Source organism: Malaclemys terrapin, chromosome 3, assembly GCF_027887155.1.
Source record: "Malaclemys terrapin pileata isolate rMalTer1 chromosome 3, rMalTer1.hap1, whole genome shotgun sequence".
NCBI lineage: Eukaryota > Metazoa > Chordata > Testudines > Emydidae > Malaclemys > Malaclemys terrapin.
The window spans coordinates 88350386-88378257 of NC_071507.1; the positions used below are offsets into that span (position 1 = coordinate 88350386).

At 39.7% G+C, this 27872-nt stretch overlaps 1 protein-coding gene across 2 annotated transcripts in view; it reads left to right on the forward strand.

Moving 5' to 3' along the window:
* PRKN (parkin RBR E3 ubiquitin protein ligase) overlaps positions 1–27872 on the forward strand; it is a 1227966-nt gene that overhangs the window by 434510 nt on the left and 765584 nt on the right. For both annotated transcript variants that reach the window (XM_054023728.1, XM_054023729.1), the window contains exon 3: positions 6897–7137. In XM_054023728.1, coding sequence (XP_053879703.1) covers positions 6897–7137 — 241 coding nt within the window. The remainder of the gene's footprint in view (positions 1–6896; positions 7138–27872) is intronic.

The following is a 27872-nucleotide window of genomic DNA, read 5'->3' on the forward strand; positions in this document are numbered from 1 at the left end:
ATTTTAATCATGGAAAAACATAGATTTTTATGGTTTTTTATCAGAGAGTTTGGGTTTTTTTTATCATGGAAAACTAGGATCCCTGGTTAACACTGAAGTTTTAATACAACTCCATAGAAAAGTGGTATTATCTTTAAACAGAGCTCTTCAATGACTAGGCTCATCTTGAGGCAAAACTGAAGAGTTGCTTTTGGTTGAATTAGCATTGACAGACCCATAAATTTTCATTGGTATAAAACATGTATGACAAGGCACCTTCTCCATCTCACTGGACTTAGCACTTCCCTCTCTGGCAGTAGCAGGGCCTGGGGTAAATCAGCCTCACACTGTTTGCTTTCCCCCTCTGTATTTACTTATCAGTATTTTCAAGGTAGGCCTCAGGGCTGACCCAAGGAAAGCTCCACCACACAAAAAGAAACCAATTTACAAACACAAAACAAAGGGGGATATCTTTCCCTGCCGCCTCGTTGGGGTGGGAGTTGTCCTGTTGTAGGCCTGAGGTGTCAATCCCTCCTGTAAGCAAGCACTCATTTTTGGTTGTTTCCCCTGTAGGTGGGAGAGCAGCCTCTGACCCTGGAGAAGCCAATCTCCCTGCTGTCACTAGTCTTTCAGTAGCTTGTCTCTCCTCCCCCCTCACTCATCAGAGGAGGGGTTTTTAAAGGTCTCAAGCAGCCCTTAATTGGACTCAGGTGTCCCTAATTGACCCAAGGTAACCCCTTCTCAGTTTGTAGGAAAGAGGGCCCATATCATTCTAGGGATAACATACTGGACCACACCAAGGAAACATCTGTACACGCTCATGCTCCACATCCTTCATTTCCTCACCCTCGTGTCCCTCCCCGATATGAAGTGGCAGGACCTATTACCACCTCTTGAGGGTGAGGAACCCCAGTGGGCCAGCCTATACTTCACCTTAGTCCCAAGGCCCACCGGGGATATCAGTTGGCAGCTCCTCCGTGGAACCGTGAGCACCAGCGTGTACCTGGCATGGTTCACCCCCGTCCCTGACATCTGTCCCTTTTGCAATGTGAGGGAGACCCTATTGCACGTATATCTGGAGTGCACCAGGTTGCAGCCCCTATTCCGGCTCCTCCTGGACATCCTTTTACGTTTCTGGCTGCACTTTTCCCCTCACCTTTTCATATACACATACCCTATCTGTGGCTCCATAAACTCGTGGGACCTCCTTGTCAACCTCCTCCTAGCCCTGGCCAAAGTAGCTATCTATAAGACCAGGAAGAGGAGATTGGCTGAGGGGGTTTCCTGTGACTGTGTGGCCTATTTCCAATCCTGCCTTCGCTCACGTATCCGGGCAGAGTTCCTCTGGGCAGTGTCTGCTGGCTCTCTTGACACCTTTGAGGAGCAATGGGCGCTGTCCAGGGTTCTCTGCTCGGTGTCCCCTTCAGGTTCCCTTTGTTTGACCCTTTGACCTTCACACCCTTCCCTATTATATTTCTGGTTGGGCCCCATAATTATTTGAGTTCCTGGACCTTGTGGATCCTCCCCACAGGCGGGGGAGGGTACTTTAGCAGTGGGCCGGCATAAGCCTGCCCACTTCCCAAAACCCAATATGAATACTCTCTTGCAGCTGCCCAGCTTGACTTTGTCATACACGAGAAAGCAACTGATAAGGACATGTATTAAAGAACAATATTTCCATATTGGTACCAAAATCCTTTCAGAATAGTACAGAACAAGTTTAGCATTTTGTGATACAATTTTGTTTGCTTGCAGTTTAATGTATTTCTTCTTTAAGAATGTTGACATACCATATTAAATTAATTCATTTAAACTTTTTTAACACTATTATGTAACCATATTTATTTTACTTTCTGTAATTTCTTATTTATCTTAACTTTTATTAATCAAAATAGAATTTAATCATCCAGATTCTGCAGCCCTTACTCATGCTGAGAAGTACTTTGAAACCAATGGGACAAACTGGAGAATTAGGTACTACTTAAATTGAGCTATGGCAACATAATCTGGCCATATACAAATAAAAGAAATGTTGGCTCAGTACTTTAGGCTAAGCTCCTGAAATTCAACAAATTCATCAGAAATCTGATATAAGTAATTGCTTAATTATTTATACCACAGATAAAATTTTCCTAAGTGCCCAAGGCCCAGATTTTTAAAGTTGTTTGGGCATTGTTTTGCTCAGTGTTGCAATGCTTAACTGGTTTAGAAGCCTATATCTCATTTTTAAAGGGAGTTAGGCACTTAGGAGTCTAAATCCCATTGACTGTCATTTAGATTCCTAAGTGCCTAAACATCTTTTAAAAATGAAATTGAGCCTCCTAAATCAGGTGCTGAGACGCTGACTGCAGCAACCCCTAAATACTTTTTAAAAATCTGGCCCTAAATCATTTTCAAATTTCATTATTCTCATAGAGCTTTAGGTGCCTAAGGCCTAGATGTTCAAAGGAATTTAAAAAGAAGAACAGGAGTACTTGTGGCACCTTAGAGACTAACAAATTTATTAGAGCATAAGCTTTCGTGGACTACAGCCCACTTCTTCGGATGCAAGTGGGCTGTAGTCCACGAAAGCTTATGCTCTAATAAATTTGTTAGTCTCTAAGGTGCCACAAGTACTCCTGTTCTTCTTTTTGCGGATACAGACTAACACGGCTGTTACTCTGAAACTTGTCAAAGGAATTTAGGTGCCTAACTCCCATTTTGGGAGTGAGAAGCTTTAATACCTTGGAGGATCTGAACCTAAGTGCCTAAGTCACCTTTGAAAAATGAATTTAGGCTCCCAAGTCACTGAGACACTTTTGGAAATTTTATCCCACATCTACCCCAACATCGTTACAATGTCTTTATTTTGAGAGTAGTTTCAAAATAACAGCTAGATGTGTGATGGATTTTGTGTTGGTGAACTAAATTTATTAAGCAATTTAAATATATTCTGTTAAAAATATTATGGGCAACAAGATGTAAAAAAGCCCGCAGGTCTGTTAGTGATAACATGATGCTTTCAAGTTGAAACCTAATAACAGCATTGTTTCAGTATTAAGTCTGCAAAGCCCTTACTCTGACAAATCTCTGCTGACTGGGTTAATGCTCCATTAGAGAAAAAGCGCGTTATTAAAAATTCAATAAAAAAACAGATTTTCATATTTTAGAATTGCATTATATAAAGAAAAAACACAGACTTGCTGAGAAATTATTCAAAGGAATATGTCGAATCAAACCAAAATTAAACAACAATTATCAGATTTTGGTGAAAAAACAAGATTACAAAAAAAACAGGAGTACTTGTGGCACCTTAGAGACTAACAAATTTATTAGAGCATAAGCTTTCGTGGACTACAGCCCTCCACGAAAGCTTATGCTCTAATAAATTTGTTAGTCTCTAAGGTGCCACAAGTACTCCTGTTCTTTTTGCGGATACAGACTAACACGGTTGCTACTCTGAAACCAAGATTACAAAGTATGCTGAAATATCTATAAGGGAACCTTGTTCAATTAAAAATGTACCTGATGATTGGTAACATTTAACTTTCATAATGGGACAAATTCTGCTGTTAGTTACACCAGTGTAAATCTTTAGTAACTGTATTAACTTCAGTGAAGCTACTCTAGATTTACATCAGTGAAACTGGGCCAACTTTCTCCCCTCTATGTCCATATGTGGAGAAGTGTCTGCATTAAGCCCTGGAGCGCATGGAAGGGACAATGCTGCCCCTATGATATTCTTCCCCATTCCTACAGAATCCTCTTGGTTTTGTACCTCATTATTTATCTGAAGTGTATAGCAGGGATGGCCAAACATACAGATCCTCTGAACTGCATACGATAATCTTCAGAAATTCGAGAGCCGGGCATGCCTGCCAGGGCTCAGGGCTTCAGCCCCGCTCCTGCTGAAGTCCCGTGACCCCCCCTTCCCTGCAGGGCTGAAGCCCCTAGCCCCACCATCCTGCTCCCCCTGCCCCAATCTAGTAGGTAGAGAACAGGGTGCGGGTGTGGGGGGCACTGCAAGCCGCACTTTAACTGTAAAAGAGCCGCATGTGGCTCGCAAGCTGAAGTTTGGGCACCCCTGGTATATAGCATTTCTAAGATGATTACCACCACAGAGTTGGAGGGAGCAGAGAGAATGTGGGGCAGAGGATCTGACCCAGCTTTTCAGGATTCTTCCATTCTACCCAAACCCACAAGGGTAACCAGCTAAAGTTAATACAGACCGTCTGTATATTAACTGCCATTGGGTTTTCCCAACACAGAAACATGCAGGGTTATTCTGGGACAGCTGTGTTACTCCACCTTTGTGGGCCACTCCACACAACTGGGTGGGCCTGCAAAATAATTGTTCATCCCTTCCCTCCAAACCAATCAACTGTCCACCGAGATCACACCAGTGTACACAGAGCCAATGTGATGAAGCTGAAGAAGGTTAGCAAAATGATTCTTTGGGGGTATAGCCAAGTTTATTTCTGTGTAGAAATTATATATATTTATTATTATATATAACACATTATATATAACTCAGTCATAATGGTTAAAGACAGGCCTGGGCCAATAGAGGTAACACCTGGAGAACAATTTCTGCTAAAAACTGTGAAAAGGTCAGCACTAATCAGAACCTATTTTATGCAAAGCAGAAAGGACCACTCTGAGGGCTGTAAAGGTTTCAAGATGGACATCTGGTTTACACGCAAATGAGAGAGATGGAGAAAAACAAATGCTGAGTGAAAACCAGGTGTTCAGAGAGAAATTTACATTGTGAATCCAAGAAGTATAATAGTGAAATCCCAGTAATCTGAAGGACTGTTAAATTACTGGAACAGTCATGAGATGGTAATTTGTTTATTTCATTAGTTTCTTTGGGAAATGTGCAGATTCATCTGGGATCTTTTGAGAGAAGAGTGGGTGCACCCTCAATTGGGTGAAAAGCCCTATCTGGCCTTAAATGTTGCTTTTCATAAAATGAAGAGTATCTAGAAAGAGTTGCCAACTGAGATGCCATTCCAGTTGGCCGCTGAGGGAGAGGAAGACTTTTTGAAAACCCAAGACCTGTAGAAAAACAAGCAGCGTCCCTTTCTTTCAGGCTGAATAGAGAAACCCTTTTGCACTACTAGAAAAGATTATCGTGATTGTGACATCTTTAACTGAACTGCAAGTTCCCTCTGATTCTCAAGATCCCAGCTGAATATGAACTGTGGAAAGGGCTGCAGAATGCGTATAGAGTTGATATCTAATACCAGGTTAAATTGATAAGGTACATTGGGAGCAAATAAATAATTATCAGTGCTCAAGGACACCTTCTACCCCTTTTCCTCCTGCACAGGCACATTAGGTGACTCATGAGTGAACCCAACCTGATTGTCAAAATTGACTCTGGAATTTATTATATGGAAAGTTGGGGACAAAAAACGAATTTGTGATACCACATGAGAATAGTTCATTCTACTTAAACAGGAAGCTGTGGTCCATGGGCACACAAAAATACAAGGAAGCATGTCTGAGGGAGCACATGCAGTAACTTCAAAGAATTAAAAAATACCTACATGATCTGATACCATCTGAATTACGAGAAGCTCAGAGAAAGGAAAGCAATATCTTGATTTTAAAATGTAAAGATTAGAATCCTAAAGAGTTTATTATTATCTGAGCTTGTTTCAAAAATAAGTGTATGGTAAACTTGAAGAAAAATGTTTCTTAATTAATTACTTGTGCTTATAACTAATTGGTGGATTTCAGGGGAAAGAGCAGTTTTAAAATAACTCAGACTGTGTATTTGGCATTACTTTTCAAAATACCATATATAGGTATGTATATGTATATGGGAAAACTTGATTTATGGTTTGTTTTTGTTAATAATACCTGAGAAAAAATAGTTTGAAATTTAGATTTAAGGAACAAAGTAATTGTTGAAAATATTTATGTTTCTGACTTTAGAGTTAGTGTTGGCAATGGTCTTTGAGAAACTTAAAAAGCATCTCTTTTAAGATCTGTTTGGACAATAGCTGTTTCTTAAGAACAGTAGGATAAAGCAAGATTGACACTTTGCCAGAATAATTGGATTACTGTGGATTACATTTGTTGAATTTAATTATCAGGTTTTGATAAACTTTTCAGATTTCCAAGTTACATTCAATGCATACAGTTCTTATTATTAACTGTCATATAACTTTCTTTATTTCACTTTTGAAAGCTTTATTTTGTTTTCTCTTTTAATTTTGTTTTAATTAATAGCTATTGTAAACACAGAAAAAAGTCTTGAGCCTACTTTCTTAGTCTAGACAACATGGCTTCCAAACAAATTTGGAAGTCTAGAATGATTAAGTAAAATGATATAACTGTAGTGTTTACCCCTATGTATCATGCACAGTGTTTTAAACTGGGAAAAAATAAAATGACAATGCTCTGCAATTTTTTTTCAGTTTTCCAACATGTGGCAGCAAGAAGTGGGAGGATGGCATTACTTCATTTATCCCTCACACACACTAATTCAAGCATTGTAATGAACACTTCTAACTGTTATTATTGTTAGTAAAAAAGGGGTCACCTGTGCTTTGTTAAATATTAATATTATAAACTTTTTTCATCCTTGTCTGTAAAAATGCATTTTATAGATTGAATTTTCTTAGCATCTGACTTAATAACACTTCTCTCTGTACATCCGCCAACAGAATTATTCAGAGTTGTTGGCTCTGGTCCACCATTTCTTTCTTAAATGTTTAGAATTTGTAAGCATTGTGCTTACTGTTGCCAGTGCAAGTAATCCTAATTCTTGCAATTTATATTTGTCACTTTTCTCTGAACTCTGTTAATGCTTACTGAAATTCCACATGAAATGGATTGGAAATGACTAAACAAATACCAAATTGGAGACAGAGTGATTTTTTTCTTTATGTGTCAATCATATTTGGGATTTTGTTTTTGTTTTTCAGAACTGTGACTTGGCCCAGCAGAGTATAGTTCATATTGTTCAGAGTCCCCTAGACAGTGGTCAGAAAAGGACTGATGTTGAAACTGCCAACGCTGGAGGTATTCTAGGAGGCATGGAAAAAGAGCCTGAAAGTCTAACCCGTGTAGATCTTAGTACCAGCATCCTCCCATCTTATTCTGCAGGGCTGGCTGTTATTCTGGATACTACAGACAACAGCATTTCCCTTCCATCTGATAAATCAGGTAACTCACTGAGACTGTACAATTCAAAACTTAGCATTGACGTTGCAAACTTATCCTTCACAGTGGGATCATTCTATGCAATGGCACAGCCACAGTTTCTTTTAGTCTTTTAAACAAACAATACAATGTCAATAATCTACGGTGAATATGTAGCTGAACTTTTGCTGTGTCTTCTAGTAGGGTACGTTGTATCTATGCTTGGGGGGTGAACTGAATGGTTTGCTCTTCCTTTTCTTAACTTTTATGATGCTATTTAGTATTATGGATGAATAAAAGAAGCAACCACCGTCTGTTCTTGTAACTGAAGCTGAAACTGGTTTCCTTGACTAGAATATTAGACAGCTCATGCATTGAAATATTAATTTAATTTAATTTACAAGTTTTATGGCAGTTTTATGTTCACAAATTTTATTAAAATACTTCTATAAAAGTTTTTTAAAGACATGACAAACACAAATTAACATATAAAGACAGATGACTTATGGTATGGATTTTAAAAGTTCTTATTCACAAAATTACAGTTTACAATATCCATGCTTCATTCTTGGCATCTATATCTGGCATGAATGAAGTAACATAAAAATTGGCAAAAATATCAAGAGCCAGTGTATTAATAATTAAACTGAATTTTGAAAGAGATTCCCAGGCCTCAATTTTTCTTAGAAGGATCCCTAAAATAATATTTCAATCTTCTAAGGGGAAACATCCTTACTATAATACCCCATTATGCATCTCCTAAATGAGTAACAATCTCTCTTTGGAACGCTACAGTACTGAGTGACTTTTTTTGATAATTCATTGAAGATGCCGTTTAAAAGATCTGTAGAAGCAGAAGAGTCCAATTCTAGAAGTAAGGCAAACAGGAAACCTCTGAGATTAACCTGACCAAAAAAATCATCTTTACAATATATGGGTTACCAAAACTGTTAAAATAACGTTTAGAGAGTGTCGTAAGTAAATCATGCAGAAAGTGTACAATTCATGGGTGGGCCACGGAAATGTTCCACAACTGACTTGATCAACCTCTCACTGCCAACTAATGATGAATGAGTGCAGTTTAGGAACAAATTAGTGCCTAGCTTAATGATGCACATCTCACATTCTGAATGAGTAATGAGACAAGAGGGGTGCATGCTAATTTAAATCTGATCAGTTGGGGCAGATATGATGAGATTGGGCTTGTTGTCTGAAGCACTGTGATGTGAACTGCTGAATTCTTCTTTTTATTTATTTTTTATTCCTGCATAAAATATTTACATGAACTTAATAACTTTGCCTGACATCGTAGGGCAATTTACACGTTTAAGGCTTCTTGTGGCACATCTTCATATTTTCATGTTGTGTTTCTTTCACACTCCGCAGTCTCCACGAGGCCTTTGACAAAACAAAGTATGCTCATTTGTCATAGCAAAGACCCCCAATGGCAGGATGATAATGTAACTGAATGTAGATTGCCCGGGTCAATGAACTAGGTCTATCTGTGATGCAGCTAAATAATTTCTTTATTTTATGAACAAAATAAAGAGACAGTTTTACTAAGACTATGTATACATTTAAAACAATGGGAGGAGTTCTCCTATTGCTGTAGATAATCCACCTTCCTTAGAAGCAGTAATTCGGTCGACGGAAGAATTTTTCCATCAGCCTAGTGCTGTCTGTACTGGGGATTATGTCTGCTTAAATACATAGCTCAGAGGGCGTAGATTTTTTCACTCCCCTGAGTGACATACCTGGATCAGTGTAGATTAGCTCTGAGTGATACTTCTGCCTGGCTAGTTGTTAATGACAGGTACTTTGTGGTGGTCTTTTCTACTCAGTTTGCTATGAGTCTCACTGTTATTAAAGAGGTAAAAAAAATATTCTGCTTCTAATCAATTGGTGGCTGCACACTCACCTGCATTGTTGAGGGTTGAAACATCTGATTCCTGTTTACGGATTTCTGCCTTTTTCTTTAAGTGAATGTAATGCTGGTGAAATGTATCAGACTGATAGTAGTAGAGAGTGAACTCCTCCATTTTCCCCCTCCCCCTGACCCCGCGAAAGAAATATATCATATGCATCTGCAATGAGAGCTTCCATTTACCTCCTCAATAGTTTGCCTCACTCACTCCTGTGGGTGAGAAAGCAGTTTAGTCCCAAAAACTATTCAGTCAATTGCTTTTCTACTGAGACTACTCAAAAGGCTGTCAGTTGTGATGGTGATTTTTGCACCTTAGAAACATCCACTTGGAACCAAAGCATCAACTCAGTGCACATACATAGGCCACAAGGCAGTGGATGGATGACAGATTTAAGTTTGTGACTCAGAGGTGAAGGTCTCCTTTAATTCTTTATTACCATCTACTCTAATATGCTGAGTGATTCTTTCATAACAGTACCAGTAGTCTCCAACATGCTCCAGCTTATTCCAAAGCCTTGCATACTTCTTTCTGTTACTGCAGGATGATTTTGTTTTCTTTTTGCACAAAAACCTTGGTTTCTGACAAGAAAGGACTGTTGAAATTTGTTATCTTCAGAAAGATTCTCTCCGAAAGATGTTCTTAAGATATTTAGTAGTCGAAGTACAGAATGTCACCAGTCATCCAGAGGGGAGGAAATGTTCACTGTATAGTATTTGGCTAAGATCAAGTATAGTATAGTATAGTATAGTATAGTATAGTATAGTATAGTGGGGGGAGGAATAGCTCAGTGGTTTGAGCATTGGCCTGCTAAACCCAGTGTTGTGAGTTCAATCCTTAGGTGGGCCAATTAGGGATCTGGGGAAAAAATCAATACTTGGTCCTGCTAGTGAAGGCAGGGGTCTGGACTTGACTTGACTTAATGACCTTTCAAGGTCCCTGCCAGTTCTATGAGATAGGTATATTATATTATAAAGTCACCTTAAATGACTGTTTCTTGGAAGCTAGTCCTGGAACCCACAAGAGGAGAAGCAATTGTTGATTTAGCCCTAAGTGGAGCACCGGATCTGGTCCAGTAGGTGAATATAGCTGCACTGCTTGGTAATAGTGACCATAATATAATTGAATTTAACATCTCTCTAGCAGGATAAACACCACAGCAGCCCAACGCAGTATCATTTAATTTCTGAAAGGGGGGCTACACAAAAATGAGGAAGTTAGTTAAACAGAAATTAAAAGGTACAGTGCCAAAAGTGAAATCCCTGCAAGCTGCATGGAGACTTCTTAAAAACACCATAATAGAGGCTCAACTTAAATGTGTACCCCAAATTAAAAAACATAGTAAGAGAACCAAAAAAGTGCAACCATGGCTAATCAACAAAGTAAAAGAAGCAGTGAGAGGCAAAAAAGCATCCTTTAAAAAATGGAAGTTAAATCCTAGTGAGGAAAATAGAAAGGAGCATAAACTGTGGCAAGTGAAATGTAAAAATATAATTAGGAAGGCCAAAAAAGAATTTGAAGAACAGCTAGTCAAAGACTCTAAAAGCAATAGCAACAATTGCTTTAAATACATCAGAAGCAGGAAGCCTGCTAAACAACCAGTGGGGCAACTGGATGATTGAGATGCTAATGGAGCACTCAAGGACAATAAAGCCATTGCGGAGAAACTAAATGAATTCTTTGCATCAGTCTTCACAGCTGAGGATGTGAGGGACATTCCCAAATCTGAGCCATTCTTTTTAGGTGACAAATTTGAGGAACTGTCCCAGATTGAGGTGTTGTTAGAGGAGGTTTTGAAACAAATTGATAAATTAAATAATAATAAGTTACCAGGACCAGATGATATTCACTCAAGAGTTCTGAAGGAACTCAAATGTGAAATTGCAGAACTACTAACTGTAATTTGTAACCTATCATTTAAATCAGCTTCTGTACCAAATGTCTGGAGGATCGCTAATGTGATGCCAATTTTTAAAAAGGTTCCAGAGGTGATTGCGGCAATTACAGGCCAATAAGCCTGACTTCAGTACTGGGCAAACTAGTTGAAACTATAGTAAAGAACAAAATTGTCAGACACATAGATGAACATAATTTGTTGGGGAAGAGTCAACTTGGTTTATTAAAGGGAAATCATGCCTCACTAATCTACTAGAATTCTTTGAGGGGGTCGACAAGCATGTGGACAAGGGAGATCCAGTGGATACAATGTACTTAGATTTTCAGAAAGCCTTTGACAAAGCTCTTAGGCAAAGTAAGCTGTCATAGGATAAGAGGGAAGTCCTTTCATGGATTGCTAACTGGTTAAAAGATAGGAAACAAAGGGTAGGAATAAAGGTCAGTTTTCAGAGTGGAGAGAGGTAAATAATGGTGTCCCCCAGGGGTCTGTACTGGGACCAGTCCTATTCAACATATTCATAAATGATTTAGAAAAAAGGGTAAACAGTGAGGTGGCAAAATTTGCATATGATACAAAAATACTCAAGGTAGTCCAAAGCAGTTATGTCCAAAGCAGACTGCAAAGAGCTACAAAGGGATCTCACAAAATTGGGTGACTGGGCAACAAAATGGCAGATGAAATTCAGTGTTGATAAATGCAAAGTAATGCACATTGGAAAACATAATCCCAACTGTACATATAAAATGATCGGGTCTAAATTAGCTGTTATCACTAATTGCGTCAACACTAGTGGTTAGGTTGGCATAGCTATGGGGGGGGTGAATTTTCTATATCCGTCAGCCTAAGTTTTAAGTATAGACCAGTTGTTAGAAGCTCAAATCACCTACCTCATTGAAGAACCAGAGAAGAATGCAGTATCTCATCTGGATAAGATGAGCACAACCATTTTTGTTATTATTATAAAGAATATTACGAAATATGTTGGCTAAACTTGGCCCTTGCTTTAATCATGGACAGACATAGCTGTATGACATACATCCCTTTTTCCATCACTTTTTCCTTTCTTTGTGACTGACCACTCTGCTCTACATGGCAAAGAAGTGGGAGGGGAATTGAAGAGGTGCAGCTAACAGTAGCAGTTTATTAATATAAAAGCATTGCCCGAGTACAAAAAAATTAAAAGTTAAAAAGCATTGCAACCACAGCCCAAGCAAAATATAACTTGTGTGAACACAATCCTTAAAGGTATTATGAAGAACACCTCAGGGCTGGAGAACACGTTAAGGCAAAGTGTACTCACTATCATAGCAGCCAGTAGGTTGGAGATCTTATTTTGCTCCATTCTTGATGAAGCAGAATTTTTCACTCAGTAGAAATTGCAGGAGGTCTGTCAGATTTCTGGACAAGGAAACCTCCCTCTACTTCCTCTGTAACACTCAAACTCACTCCAGTCATTCATCAGTTCATCCAGTACAAGTCACAGAAGGATTTCCCTTGTATAGCCAGAAGGTCTCTACCAAGAGTCATGGAATAAATATTTCCTTTTTTATTCTTGGATTCCCAACAGAACTACATTATCTAAGGACATAATGGCCCCTGGAATACATTTGAAATAATCACCAATGCTGTTCTGTTTCATGGGGAATGCCCCCCTCCCTCCTCTTAAAGTCTCCGCTATCAAAGTGAAATTTTTGGAAGTGGGAGGATTTTGGTAATTTACAGATCTTTTTCTTGGAATATGCTTTAATCAAGCTTGCAATCTGCAGAAGCTAGCTGCCATTGTGAGCTAGCAAAAGGAATGGCATTTGAGATAAAAGTTGCTGTTTTTTCTTCCAGCTATATAGAAAGTGTATAAGACCATACTGGGACTAAGGACATTCACAAACTTTTATTTTGCTTTGTTAAAACCCCCAAGATAACCTTAGATTCAGAGAGGGAGGGGAGGATGCCAAGGAGTCTGCTCTCTGTGAGCCAAAGGCTGCAGAATCTGAGGGACAAGCGATGGAGGACCTGGACACACAGAATTTGCTTCTGATGGGCAGACCAGCACCACAAAAAGGAGCTCAGGCATCAGTGTAAGGACATAGGGATGGCTGAAAAGAGAAGAAAGGAACTATTGGAGTTGGAGGAGAAGTGAACCTGAGATGAAAGAGATGCTGGCAAAGTGACTCCACCATGATTGAGAGATGAGCAACTGAGACTTGGCTTTTCAGTGTGACCAACTTGAGAGACTTCTGGGGATTGTGAGCTAGTTGGCTCAAATCTGTTCTACGCAAACCATCTGCCTACCTATACTCAATGCCATCACTTCCAACACTTCCATGGTACCATGTCCTTCAACCTGTGCACATCTCTGGTTATGGGGGAGCTAGTCAATGAGACATGAATCCACACACCATAAGCAATATCTGCTGCATTCTACTTCCATTCCAATGCAGAGGAAAGAACCAATACCGTAATGATATATAAAACTGAACATCGCTATTTTCAGTTTATTTTGTTCTTTGATGTTTGGAGATTTTTTTCACTATTATATCCCTTCATGTACCTGTTGCTATTTTGTACTTGCCTGTTTTGTTTTCCACACCTCCTCACCTTTGTAAAGGTGTTGAACTGCCCAAATATGCTTACCTTTAATAAAGCTTTGTTTAGTCACATACTGAGGTCTGGAGTGACAATGGATAATTACAACAAACAAAAAATGACAAGTCCACCATATTTCTTTTACAGAAATCATACAAGCCTAAGTTTCATTTCACTCACCTGGCCCAAGGTGCAGCATCAACTCCAAAAAAGAAGAACAGGAGTACTTGTGGCACCTTAGAGACTAACAAATTTATTAGAGCATAAGCTTTCGTGGACTACAGCCCACTTCTTCAGATGCATCAACTCCAGTTAGTCAACACCATTAATCAGCCTCCCTGACCCCCTGTACTCCCCAGGCAGCTTGAGAATGCGGGCGTACAAGGCATCCTGTAATGGGCCCTGCACCAGCATCAAGCAGTGGAGTAGGTGGTTGTTTGTAAGTAGACTTCAAACCTTTATTGTCCTTGATCCATTCCCCAGATATTCCCTTTTATCTTCACATGTATTGTGAAGCACACAAGAAATCCCCATCATGTATATGACACTATATACATCACAGTCCAAATGAGTCTGTAAGCAGCTTCATCTTGTCTTCATTCAGCCAAAATCACATTCCACCACCACCCTGCATCTTCTCAGTGTGTAGTTGTACTGTCTCAGTGTGTAGTTGTGCCAGACTGGTGAAAATCAGGATAAGTTTAATCACTCAGGGCTGTAGATGATAGGGCAGGTTGGCACCATCATACTGGGCACAGATACCCCATTTATAACCGTGTTCCTAGGTGGTAATAAAGTATCAGCTTTCATTGTGGTGAAATAGACCACACCTCCAAAACTCATAGACAGTTGGGAAGTTGATATTAATTAATATAAATTAGAAACTAGAAAGAATGGCTGGAAGAAGGGCCAAAGCAAATAAATACTATAGCTGGCACACCAATGAGGTTAGCCCTTAGCCCAGCTTAGCTGCTGCCACTGTGTCAGAAGGCCTTTTTCCATTAATCCTGCCTAAGGAAAGCATAAGAGGTGCACAAGTGTCCATTGACACAGGCATAGAAAGGTAAAAAATAAGAATAAGACACTCAAGTTTGGATTTGCTTCTTCATACTAGTAGTGAAGGCCTCACTAGAGCTGCAGAGTCTACGTTCAAGGCATCCTTCCTGTGTAATGCTAGAAAGTTTGAGTAAGGGCGGGTAGAATATCCAAAATGTAATCTGGTGAGGAGTAAGAAAATGTATATTTAATTCAGGATATTACTGTAGTTTTATGACTGTTTGAAATATGAATATATTTGTGTTGTGTAATTGTTAAAAAAAATTATGGTATTTTATAATCTATACGGCATTTTTGAAAGCATCTTCTCACTTAAATACAGTAATAAAATAATTTAGCATTGTGCTTTGAATTGTTAGGAAGCCTGTAAAGGATAGGAAAGTGCTTTGTATCCCAATTTTGCTTGAAGCATGTGGGCAACCCAAGTTTCTGAAGTAGTTTTAGAAATGTGACAAGTAATTCTAAACATATACTGTCAAATTAGTTCCAGGTCAGGTAACAGTATGATGTTCATCTCCACTTCCCCATTTTAATATGGCATTAGTCTGAGTACTCCTAGATCTAAAATATATTGCTGTTTTTTCTCATCATCTCCTCGAGAATATCATCAAAACGTGGGCACTGATCCATCCAAAATGGCCTCCAGCATTGCATGAACATCTATACTGATACTGTGGGACATGAACCCGTATAACTGCTCAACAACTGAACCAGACAAAATGAAGACAAGTACAATGATGCAGTTATTTTTTGCTCATGACCTGTTTTAGCCTGCTGTGTCAGAAAACTGAATATCTAAAATTTACCATTCATTTTAAAAAGAAAAAGAAAAGTATTCTAAGCAGATTTTTCTGTCATTTACTAGCACTTTTCAAAAGGAAACTACTCTGAATAAAGAGTTTTTTGGGTTATTTTCCTCTTGCTTATTGGGAGAAATCATTGATGGATTAATAATAAAATTAATTCATGAACTAAATCTACTTTAGGTCCGTGCTGATCAATGTGAATTAATACTTGAAGTGGGTAAAACAGTATCCTCTTCAGTTTACATTAAATAATTAGCTCTTTTTTCCCCCCAAAAGCTTTATCAAGCTCTAGGTCTAATGACAAGCAAGCACCATAGTATTTACATTGAGTTTACTTTTTTTTTCACTATTGTATGAATACATCGGGATAGCGTTTTGTTTTTTTCTCTTTATGCAGTAATATTCTGTTTAATGCAGAGTTGCAAAGCTGTATGGTAATTCAGTTCTTTAGACAGGTATTCATTTAAAGGAAGCTCCATTGGTCTACAAGCAAATGGAATAATTCATCTGGTACACAGCAAATGTATTGTTTCACCATATGAATTCATGTAACTAGTCAGTTTTCTATGGTATTTTATGATTTGGAGCACTGGCAGTTTTTCTAGTAATAAGGTTAAATCCTTTAATTGGCTTTAATTTAAAAGAAAATACATAGTATGGTATAATATTTGAGCATATGTTCATTTGGGGCCTGGAAAAGTTGTTGTTCTAAGAAGTTTGTTGATTTAAAGGTGAAGTGAAAAATCTGTCTGAGGATCAATCCTACGGCAGTAATAGAATAGGAATTAAATTGTGGGTCTTACAGCACTGTCCATGGCAGGGTGTGGGAAGTTACCCCAGTGGTAACTCCCACAAACATTGTCCCCTATTCTGGCAAAATGCCTCCAGGAGAACGTGGGCTGCAGCAGCCAGTCTTGCACCCTTTGCAAGAGTGCAGTGTGTCCTCCTTGAGCAGTCCCAGCTCTGTTAATCTTTTGATCAGTGATGGGGAAAACTTGTGGCCATGGCTCTACTCTCTCTCTTCCTCTTCCGGGCCCCCTGGAACTACCATGTCTCTGATAGCCATGATTATTCAAGAACCATAACTGTGACCAGTACCTACACAGAATGCGAAGAGGGAGGAATCTTTGTTTTGCCGGTAAGTTTTATTCACATTACTAACACTTAGAGCAAGAAAGACAGTGCTCTGTTTAAAATATTGGTAACATCAGCTGTTGGAGAGGAAACAGTGATTCCTAAACAGGAAATGAAGAAGGAACTGATTTTCTAATATTTGGTTTTCTGATGGAACTATATTTGTAATTTGGAATTCAATGTATGTGTTAGGAGAAAAGTATAGCCATAATATGGTGCAGTCTTCTTATATATATACATATTTTTTTTCAAATTAGGCCTACCAAACGCTTTTGGTATGTGATCCAGAGTTTGTTTGGAGATTTGGTCCAGACCCGAAGCCAGTTTCCAAATACTGCCTATCTTTGCTTTTTTTATGCTCACCTGTTTCTAGTGCAGTTGTTCCCAAACGGTGGGCCATGATGAAACACTGGTGATCCACAGAGCTCTTCCTGTTGCTCCACGGAGAGGTTGCTGGTCACATGGAGCTGTCTCCTTCTACTCTGCTGGAAATAATCCCTATTTCCAGCCGAGGGAATTGATGCTTTGTGGAAATCATCAAATCTTAGTAGAACTAGGAGATGGTAACATAGGAGCTGCCATAGTAGTGCCAACCATTACTTTATCTAGCTCTAGTATCCTTCCTTTGGCAGTGGCCAGTACCAAACATGATCTTTCAGAAGAAAGAAACCTAACTCTGGAATGCCGCACTCCGACTGTGCAGTGCTGTTTTTAGAGATGAAGTATTCTTTCTTGACCCTTGCAGACACACCCTTGAAGCATTAGATCTGATTACCCTTAAAGCATGTTGCCACCAGTAGACGTGGCACTACTTTGGTCCTCTTTGAAATGAGGTTTTCTAAACAACCCTTAGTACTAATTACTGATTTTTTCAGCCACTAGTAATTAACTATTGCTGTTTCTATCAAGTTTTTTAAAAACTGGTTAGGTCAGGTCTACAGTTAACACGATATGATTTTAGAAGACATTAGCATAATGGAACCTTTTCAATAAAATGATTCTGTAGCGCTTTAGTGAAGATGGGACAGGAGAACTTCTCCCATTGGCATAATTAATCCACCTCCATGAGAGGCAGTAACTATATCAACAGGAGAAGCCCTACTGTCAACATAGCGCTGTCTACACTGGCAGTTAGGTTGGTGTAACATTGCTCAGGGGGGTGGATTTTTCACACCCCTGAGCGACGTCGTGATACCAATATAAGTTTACATTGTAGACCTGGCTGAAAACTCAGAAACATACTAACATTATTGCACTTTAGTTAGGACTGTATTAAAAAATTGACATTACAAAGTCCTTGAAAGTTGACTCATATCCAATGTGTCTTCTTTTAGGCTTATTAACCCTTGGTAATGCTCTGCTACACTACTTCCTGGTTCTAAATGTAAAAATGTACATCCCCTCTCGACCTTCCAGCAACAGCAGAAAGTGATTTTATAAGACATTAGCATAATGGAACCTTTTCAATAAAATGATAAATCGAGCCCATTTCAGAAAACAGAACACACACTTGGTAATTTATTGCAGACAGTTAGTGCCTTGCCGGGAACCTTCTACATATCATATGCTTTTAACTCTGATGAGAATGCTGCCATTTTTCCATATCTTGCATGTCTGTAACATTCACTGAGAAGAAAAATGTTCTTTCTAATGGAGCCAGCAGCACTTTTGGGAATGCTTATATGACATAATTATCTCTCATGAACATGTCTATTATTTCATTGTTTTTAAAAGCTCTTTCATGTTAATTAAAGCCGATAACATTTGCTAGCTTTCTCATGTTGAGGGGTGAGGAGGGAACACGGCTGTCTCTCTGGAATGAATTTTGATAATTGATAGGTGAAAGCATATATGGGTTTTCTTCTGAAAATGCATAACTTCAAATCTTTGTGCAACCAGATGGCAGTGACATTTGTAGATGGCAAATGTTCTGTTTTAATTAAACAAAGCTACACATGTAATGTTTTCAGGAAGAATTGTTTCCATAAATTAATTGTTGATGGTAAAAAAAAATTAACTTACATTTAGGTAACACTTCTTATGTGTAAATATACACAATAGATCATGAATATGTAGGGTAGAAAAAATCTAATTATAAGGAGAAAATAGAACAGGATCCTTAGTTTCAAGTCTGTTAACAGTATGGAGGCAACTGCTACTATGGGCCTTTGGACTCACATTATACGCTCAGTTCAAGTTCCTACTTCTCAAAATGACATAGGGGATTTATTCTCCTCACAAAGCACATGCTCAGGTTTCATTAATGTAATTGAGAGTTCTGCGCACACAGCAAGGGCAAGAGGAGACAGGCGTGAGCTACAGAAAGTAATTACATGCAATAGATAGTTTCATAAATTCTGTTGATACTAGGGAATAAAAAATAGCCATACAAACCAGTTCCTACTCTCTCAGACCTTCTTTGTAAGGACGTATAACTTCAATGGGGCTAAGTCTGAACTTTTGTGAAAGAGGAAGGCCATTAGAAGAAAATTCACTAATATGTTTGGAGTGAATGTAATGCTTGTGAAAAGTAAATGGATTGATAATACCAGTGACTGAATTCTTCTATTTGTCCATGGAACAACACGGGCAATGGCAACATAGCACTCGCCTTCATTGCTGTGCCAATATGCCTTGGGTTAAATCTTGGTCCCACTGAAGTCAACAGGCATTTTGCCACTGACTTCAGTGGGGCCAGGATTTCACCTCCTATCTCACACCTGGATAATTACCTCTGGTGTGATAAGGCAGTGGTCTCCAAGCCAGTTCAGTCCTTGGCTTCTCTGCTGAGACTGCCAGCAAGGGTACCAGTTACGCTTGCTGTCTTCTAATATGGGCACCTAACAACAAGGAGCTGGACTGAGATTACCAGTCCATTTCATATGGGTCCTTGAAAAGCCTTCAGTTGTTAACAATTTTAATTCACTGCTGTCCTGGTCTGGATTTAAACCAGTGATTTAGAGGTTTCTATCCCAGCATCTTGTTAATGATCTGTGTTTAGAGCTAGCTTATAAAATATATTTGCAAGCCAGTGAACAGATACACCAGACTGGGAGTTCAGATATAATCCAAATTACTTGTAACAGCCAACAGAGGCATTTCCAAATTTCAGCAAACTTGGAGGGGATACGACATGCCTCTTCTCTAGGTAGCTCCTTTGCAACTACATCCCCTTTTCTTTTACAGCTCTATCCCAGACCACCCATGTGCTAGGCAGAGAACCTGGCTTGTAACCCCTTACATGCAGAAAACTAAGGAGTGCCTTTATACCTTGTCATAATATTATTCAGAGGCTGGCATGATATACGGTATGCTGTAGTCATGTAATTATTGCGTAATAGAAACTTCTATTATATAACAAAAATGCACACACAAATGTACTGTACTCCAAAGGATTATAAATACTAACATATAAATTAATAATACTTGTGTTGTTTTCTATGATACTTTAGCACTCTGTCCTGCTATGTTTTTAGTCAAGGTCTCAAATTACATAACTAAAATTCAACAGTCTGTATTTAAATTATAATTCCAAATACATGGCAATCAGATTAAATCTTTTACACCTTGGGATTTTAAAGAGAGAGACACTTGGTTCAACATATCTCATTTAAATGTATCTTAACTCCATCTCCCTGCTTCTTTATTGTATTCTTCTATCCACCTTATCTACATAAAATTGTCTGTTTTTCTCTTTAACTCATTAGACTACTTACTTCAATGGCCTTATTTGGCAGCTCATTCCATATGTTCATAGCTTTTTGAGGAAAATCAGGCAGCTCCTTGTGCATTCCCTGTTCACCTCCAATTTTCTGATATTTAGATTGTGTTCTGCAGGTTTGGCACACCTCATGTTCCATTTTAGCAAATGCCACCATTTTGAATTTCTGCTGTTATATTTTCTTCTAAATTATATTCTTGAAGAGAAATCTAAAGATGGAGAGAGCAAAGGAAGAATATAATATTAGATACAAAAGCCTCATGCATTGAGAGCTTTCCGACACTGATCAATGCACACTTGCAATTTCTATGATACAATAGCTCAACATTGTAAAAGGACATCAACAATAGAAATCTCTAATTATTTCCTATGCAAAGTAATGTTTTGCTGGCCAAATCCTGCTTTCCTTATTTGTGAAAGTAGTCCCATTTATTACATGGGAATTTCCATATGAGCAAAGAAAAAAGGATTGGTCCCAAGTGCTCAATGCTGCTCTCATTGAAGTAAATGACAAAACCTGCATTGACTTTGGTTGTGCAGGATTAAGCTCTGAATCTAAGATTTCATGCCAGCTAATGATTATGAATATGGTCCTTCTATCATTCAAACCATGCAGTCTATTTTAGGATTTTTCTGTAACACCCCATCATTATGTTATCTAAATCTTTCACAGGTAAATTAGATGTACATAGCAAGATCTTTAGTGGATTTCTAATCTCATAGGAACGCAGGAATTGCCATAATTGATGAGAACTGTGGCCTATCTAGTCAAATATCCTCTCACCAAAAGTGGCCAGTACCAGATGTTTAAGAGGAAGTTGCAAGAAACCTTGCATTAGGCAGAAGTGGAATAATCTGCCATGTACATTAGGTCTCTTCCTAATCTCTAGTAGTTAGAGACTGGCTTAAACACTAAGGACCCAAAGTCTTATTCTCTATATTGAGAAATCATCTCAATTTCTTCGACTTTTCTGTGTAACAAGCCCTGTAAGAATGTTTACTCATTTCAGTTCCCACACTCTGCAGACCTCTTTTTATTGTTGTGCTTTATTTATATTAACGGAGCACCTTAAGTGAATACAGACAATTATTTATTTCCTCTAAAGTGATGATGTCCAATACTAAAAGCACCTATCCAACTTCCAACTGATAGCTTGGAACTTATGAGGAAGAACATCCAGCCGTTCTAATACTTAGAACAACTAATAATGTTCTTCTTCACTCTAGAAAATATGACTTTTCCAGAGTCCGCTGGCATATTTGAAAAGCCTAATGGTTTGGGGGGAGTTCACCACTGTTTGAATTCCAAATCAGCCCTTTCCAAAACCTGTCACAGATTTTTGTTTGATGTGACAGACATTACAACCACAGGCTGTATCTTTGGGAACCACATTGTATTTCATGTTTAAAGCATGAAACCCTCAAAAAGCCATTATACTGAGATTCATAGAATATTCATAGCCCATTTTATCAATATAGATGTGCATTTGGATGTTCCTGGCTCACTGGTGGTGGTGTGAGGTTTGTCTTTGATAATTTGGAATCATTTGGGTGTGATTAATGCAAATTTTTAAGGCTAGCTATGTATTCCCTAGCTTTTGAATTTGACCTTCTGGGGAATTGGGAGAGAGACTGGTTTTATCTATTTTCAGTGGTCTAGAGGACAAAGCAAGACTTGTGTATAAAAGGCTGAGTTGAAACAGACTCAGGGGCTTCATTTAGATTTGGCAAACAGACAGGACCTTCTGCCCACGGAAAGGCACCAACCCTTGCTGAAGGGTTGGAAGGGATTTTGGCTTATCAAACCCCTCCCTCCCCATGTGGAAGAAAGTGATTTCTGCTTCATTTATTGTTCTTACTAATGCCCTTACCCTAAGAATAAATGTATTTTGCTTTGGCAGAGCTGGGTGGTAACTTGTAACTGCTGGCGCACACTGGTCATTGTCCCCATAGAGAAAGCTCAGCTCTGGTGCTGGCCTTTAGGCAGTCTGGCTTGCTGGGGACATCACAGTGTATGACAGGACACTGTACAGTCTTAAAACCTCCAGTCAGTTGAGAGGGAGACACGGATTTCTGCCCAAAAGAGGTGATGGTTGGGAGACTGAAATGTTAAGTGAGTGGCCTCGAGGGACCATGGAGGGGAATATGGGTTCAGTTACCCTGAAACTGTGACATTATGGTGACAGCATGTGTGGTATGGGATCTATGACAGTGTGAATTGCCATAAATGGCAACAGCAGTGAGAACAAGTACTGTATAAGGGAAGAGCACAAAGAAAAGTGCAGAGGAAAGGGAAAATGAGTTATGAACAGCTTAAAAAAAATCAGCCGGTTGAGATATGCCTAGAAAGGCAGCTTAACACTGAGAAGTGGACAAAGGCACCTAATTGACCTGCTACACTCTGAGAACCTGAAAATAAATGATGATCCAGGATCACAGAGAACACCCAACCCACTGGCAGAGGATCTAGCAGGTGGGGGAAATTTTGGAGACACCTCCCTAGAGGGAAGCAGGGAAGAGGAGACAGAATTGACAACCATGCTGCACCCAGACTTCAGTGGAGATCCTGGACATATCTACAGGTAGAGCAAGAAAAACTGCAGCTAGAGAGGGGCACACTGCATCTGGAAGCCCAGCCACTTGCAGTGTGGGAGAAGCAACATCAGCATGAGGAGAAGCAATGTCAGCATGAGAAGAGAGAGAAGGAGAAGCAACAAGAGGAGAGTTATGGACAGGCAGCACCAGCAAAACCCTAATCCACTAGGTGGAGACAGACCCTATGTATCTGCCCCAGTGGGTGGTGTAGACTCCAAATTATTCCTCACTTTAGCAAAGGGGATGGCGTCGATGTGTTTTTAAATTATTATGAAATGGTATGTGAATTGAACCAGGTGGTGCAGAAGGACATGTTGCAGTATCTGGCTCCATTACTATCAGAGAAGGCCTTAGATGCTTTCACTCATATAAACAGAGAGGACTATAAAGATAGTGGGTGATCCAAACAAGTTTGTTGCAAAAATTTAGATTGACCCCTGAAACACAGGAGGAAATTTCAGGGAATTCAGAAACAAGGGGATTTGAGATTACACTGAGATTTCAACCCAAATTAGAGGTTATGTAAGAAACCACATTGCGGGGTTACCACAGACCATGAGACCTACCAATTAATTAGTTTAGAACAATTCTATAAAATCTGCTCTGCTCCCCCACACCCCTGACCTAAAACATGTTTAATAGACAAAAATCTTAGAGATATGTGTTTAGTGGGGAAGTTGGCAGCCATTATGCAGATAGGCAGCCTGGGTTTGATAGAAAATCTAATCGAGATGGCATGGGATCAGAGGTTGGGGATTGGGCTCAGTCAAGCAAGACACCCAAGGGGGAAGGAAGCCACCTCTGAGAATCCCCAGGAGGGGTGGGAAAAAGCGGTATCTTATCTGTGACCAGCTGGGTCACTTTGCCTGGGATTGCCCACTCTGCCCACCAAGGCTCAGAGCAGTGCTAGAAAGGCCAACTGCACCCCAGCCTCAGAGAGTTAATCACGTGAGTGAATTTCCAGAGAGAGGGAGTCACATAGCCAGACCACCGATGGCATATAATGTTCCCGCTGAACCATTCACACCCCAACCACTGTCCACATGTCATGCTGCACCCTCCTGGATGCAGATCTATTTGATCCCCAGTGGGAGCAGAAATTGGTAGTTAATCGGGAGACCTACATTGGATGGAGATTACTGGGATTACTAAAACTATTGTTAACTCCCAAGTCATGAAATCCCATCAAATGCTCCCATGGTGTGAAATCCGTGTTAAAGTTCCTGCTGCAAAAGCCATTGTTCTACCTACATTACATATTGATATGAAGTCCCAGGAAGGGTCAGCAGTGTCGGTTGCAGATGTGTTGGCAGACATTCCATTTTTCTTTTTCTTTTTTTTTGTTGCTGGGGAATGATGTCCTGGCTTTAAAGGCAGAAGATGTGAATCAGACCCCTCAGTTAGCTCCAAACCTGCCAAAATGCAAATAGCCTAGCTGACAGGGAGAAGGAGAGCTGTATCCCTTCCCTGCCAGTATTGGAGAGGAAGCACTGTCATGATCAAGTTTCTGTTCCTGTGTATGCAAACAAATACCTGAGACTGAGGTCTCCATAAATTTCAAGGCTAATTCTCACTATATGTTCCATTCTATGCATCCGATGAAGTGGGCTGTAGCCCACGAAAGCTTATGCTCCAATAAATTTGTTAGTCTCTAAGGTGCCACAAGTACTCCTGTTCTTTTTAAGGCAAATTCTCTTGAGTCTTCAGTCCCAAGCCAGGGAAATAAGCACTGTACCCATTCACCAAAATGAATTGGCGTGAATGCTGTGCATAATAGTATCTAATAAATGCTTAATACATAAAACTAAAACACACTTTGAAAGTTCATTAAATACAGTAAATTTCTAAACAAATTGATATTTTGATCCCTTCTTATGTTGAAATTCCTATGGACTAAACGTTGGGAATGGTCAGACTTTATGTCCTTCCCAGTTTGCTGCAGAAGTTGAGGGCTGCTGTTTGTTCTGTTCAATGGTAATGATTAGTTTATTTCTCTTTATTTATTTATTTATTTTTTGCCCTCTCAAGGCCCACTTCCAAGCAGGGCCGGCTCCAGGGTTTTTGCCGCCCCACGCAGAAAAAAAAAAAAAAAGTTGCAATCTGCTCTACCGCCGCTGCTTCAGTTTTCGGTGGCAGGTCCTTCACTCCGAGAGGGACTGAGGGACCCGCCGCTGAATTGCCGCCAAAGAGCCGGACATGCCGCCCCTCTCCGTTGACCGCCCCAAGCACCTGCTTGCTGGGCTGGTGCCGGCCCTGCTTCCAAGAATAAGACATATACGCTTTTACATTTTTAATATGAAAACAGAATTTCCTTGACTTTTTTTTTATTTCCCCCAAATCAGCTTGTAGCTAATGACTGGATCCAAACTAAGCCATTTCATTGTCAGTGATAGCTACAATCAGACAAAAGACACAAGACAACTTGAGCAGGTCCTCAAGGAATCCATTTTGAAACACTTGAAGGAGAGGAAGGTGATCAGGAATAGTCAACATGGATTCACCAAGGGCAAGTCATACCTGACCAACCTGATTGCCTTCTATGATGAGATAACTGGCTCTGTGGATATGGGGAAAGCGGTGGATGTGATATATCTTGACTTTAGCAAAGCTTTTGATACGGTCTCCCACAGTATTCTTGCCAGGAAGTTAAAGAAGTATGTATTGGATGAATGGACTATAAGGTGGATAGAAAGCTGGCTAGATAGTTGCGCTCAACGGGTAGTGATCAATGGCTCGATGTCTAATTTGCAGCCAGTATCAAGCGAAGTGCCCCATGGGTCAGTCCTGGGGCCGGTTTTGCTCAACATCTTTATTAATGATCTGGATGATGGGATGAATTGCACCCTCAGCAAGTTCGCAGATGACACTAAGCTGAGGGGACAGGTAGATATGCTGGAGTGTAGGGATAGGGTCCAGAGTGACCTAGACAAGCTGGAGGATTGGGCCAAAAGAAATCTGATGAGGTTCAACAAGGACAAGTGCAGAGTCCTGAAGGAAGAATCCCGTGCACCGCTACAGGCTGGGGACCAACTGGCTAAGCAGCAGTTCTGCAGAAAAGGACCTGAGGATTACAGAGGATGAGAAGCTGGATATATGAGTCAACAGTGTTCCCTTGTTGCCAAGAAGGCTAATGGCATATTGGGCTGCATTAGTAGGAGCATTGCCAGCAGATCGAGGGACGTGAACTTTCCCCTCTATTCAGCATTGGTGAGGCCTCATCTGGAGTATTGTGTCCAGTTTTGGGCCCCACACTACAAGAAGGATGTGGAAAAATTGGAAACAGTCCAGCAGAGGGCAACAAAAATTATTAGGGGTCTGGAGCACATGATTTATGAGGAGAGGCTGAGGAAACTGGGATTATTTAGTCTTCAGAAGAGAAGAGTGAGGGGGGATTTGATAGCAGCCTTCAACTACCTGAAGGGGGGGTTCCAAAGAGGATGGAGCTAGGCTGTTCTCAGTGGTGGCAGAGGACAGAACAAGAAGCAATGGTCTCAAGTTACAGTGGGGGAGGTCTAGGTTGGATGTTAGGAAACACTATTTCACTAAGAGGGTGGTGAAGCACTGGAATGGGTTCCCTAGGGAGGTGGTGGAATCTCCATCCTCAGAGGTTTTTAAGGCCCGGCTTGACAAAGCCCTGGTTGGGATGATTTAGTTGGTGTTGGTCCTGCTTTGAAGCAGGAGATTGTACTAGATGACCTCCTGAGGGCTCTTCCAACTCTAATCGTCTATGATTCTATGATTGTGTCATTACCAATTAAAGTGTGACTTCACACATCCATAATTTCATTGGATAGTTCAGAGTTTACAGGATAGACACCTGTAAAAAAATTCCAAACTGAATTTGGAATAAAATCCACTTATAAGCATCAAAATATTATCTTGGTGATGCATTCTTAATTTGCATCATTAATTGTGAGAATACAACATAATAAAGTGTCATGACATTGTGACAATGATTTCTGGCTTACTTGACAGCTCTTAAAGGGGCAGATCAACAGCTGATGTAAATTCTCATACTCCACTGAAATTAATGGAATTATGACACTTAACACCAGTGGAGGATTTGCCTTAATATGTTACTCTTTATATATTAAGGAGACATCCATGACATTAGTAGGAATTTTTATAAATGGAATAACTCATGTTTGAATCATTGGTACTGATTTCAGTATATTTTCACTATAGTATAAAATGTTGCATCCAAGTGAATTAAAGCTACATCTTTCTTGAGCCATTTTTCTGGTCCTCATTATTTCCAAGAGGAGTAAATCATCTTTAAAAGCCTACTTCTGTGTTAACAATGTGACACACAGGGCACTGAAAATGAAAAAAAGTACTGTAGATCAATGGAAAATGCAGCTTCTGTGGTACATTGTTATTGTGTAGAATTGTGTAACAAAGAAATATTTTATACAACAAAAGTGCTAGCAAGTTATTTAGTACTTTAATGGACAGCCCTAATTTCCCTGGTCAATTCTATGTCTGCACCCATAATGATGTAGTGCTTTTTAAGGCAAGGGAGAGAGTCTGCATTATTGCTATCTAATCATGTGTCAGATAGGCAATTACATACATACAGGTTTTTTATTTAAATACAGTGATAATTTAAAGAATAGTTTTGACTTTGAGAAGCTGCTCTCCAGCTTTTTTAATAAATCCTCCTCTAGGGGATGTCTCTAGCTGAACCATGTGCTGCTCCTCCTCATCTGCTGGCTTTCCCTGAGCCCTTACTTTTAAAAACTCCCCTACAACTTCTTTAGTTTTACATAGCAGCTGTCTGATTTTATTTTCACTGAGATGGAGCCCATCCTTCCTGAATAGGCTCCTCCTTTCCCAAAAGGTTTCCCCAGTTCCTAATAAACCTAAATCCAATACCATTGTCTCATCCAGACATTGAGACCTTGCTGTTCTGCCTGTCTAACTGGCCCTAAGTGTGGAACTGGAAGCATTTCAGAGTATGTTACCACAGAGGTCTTGGATTTTTAAGCTCTTATCTAGCAACCTAAATTTGGCCTCCAGGACCGCTTTCCTGCCTTTCCCTATAT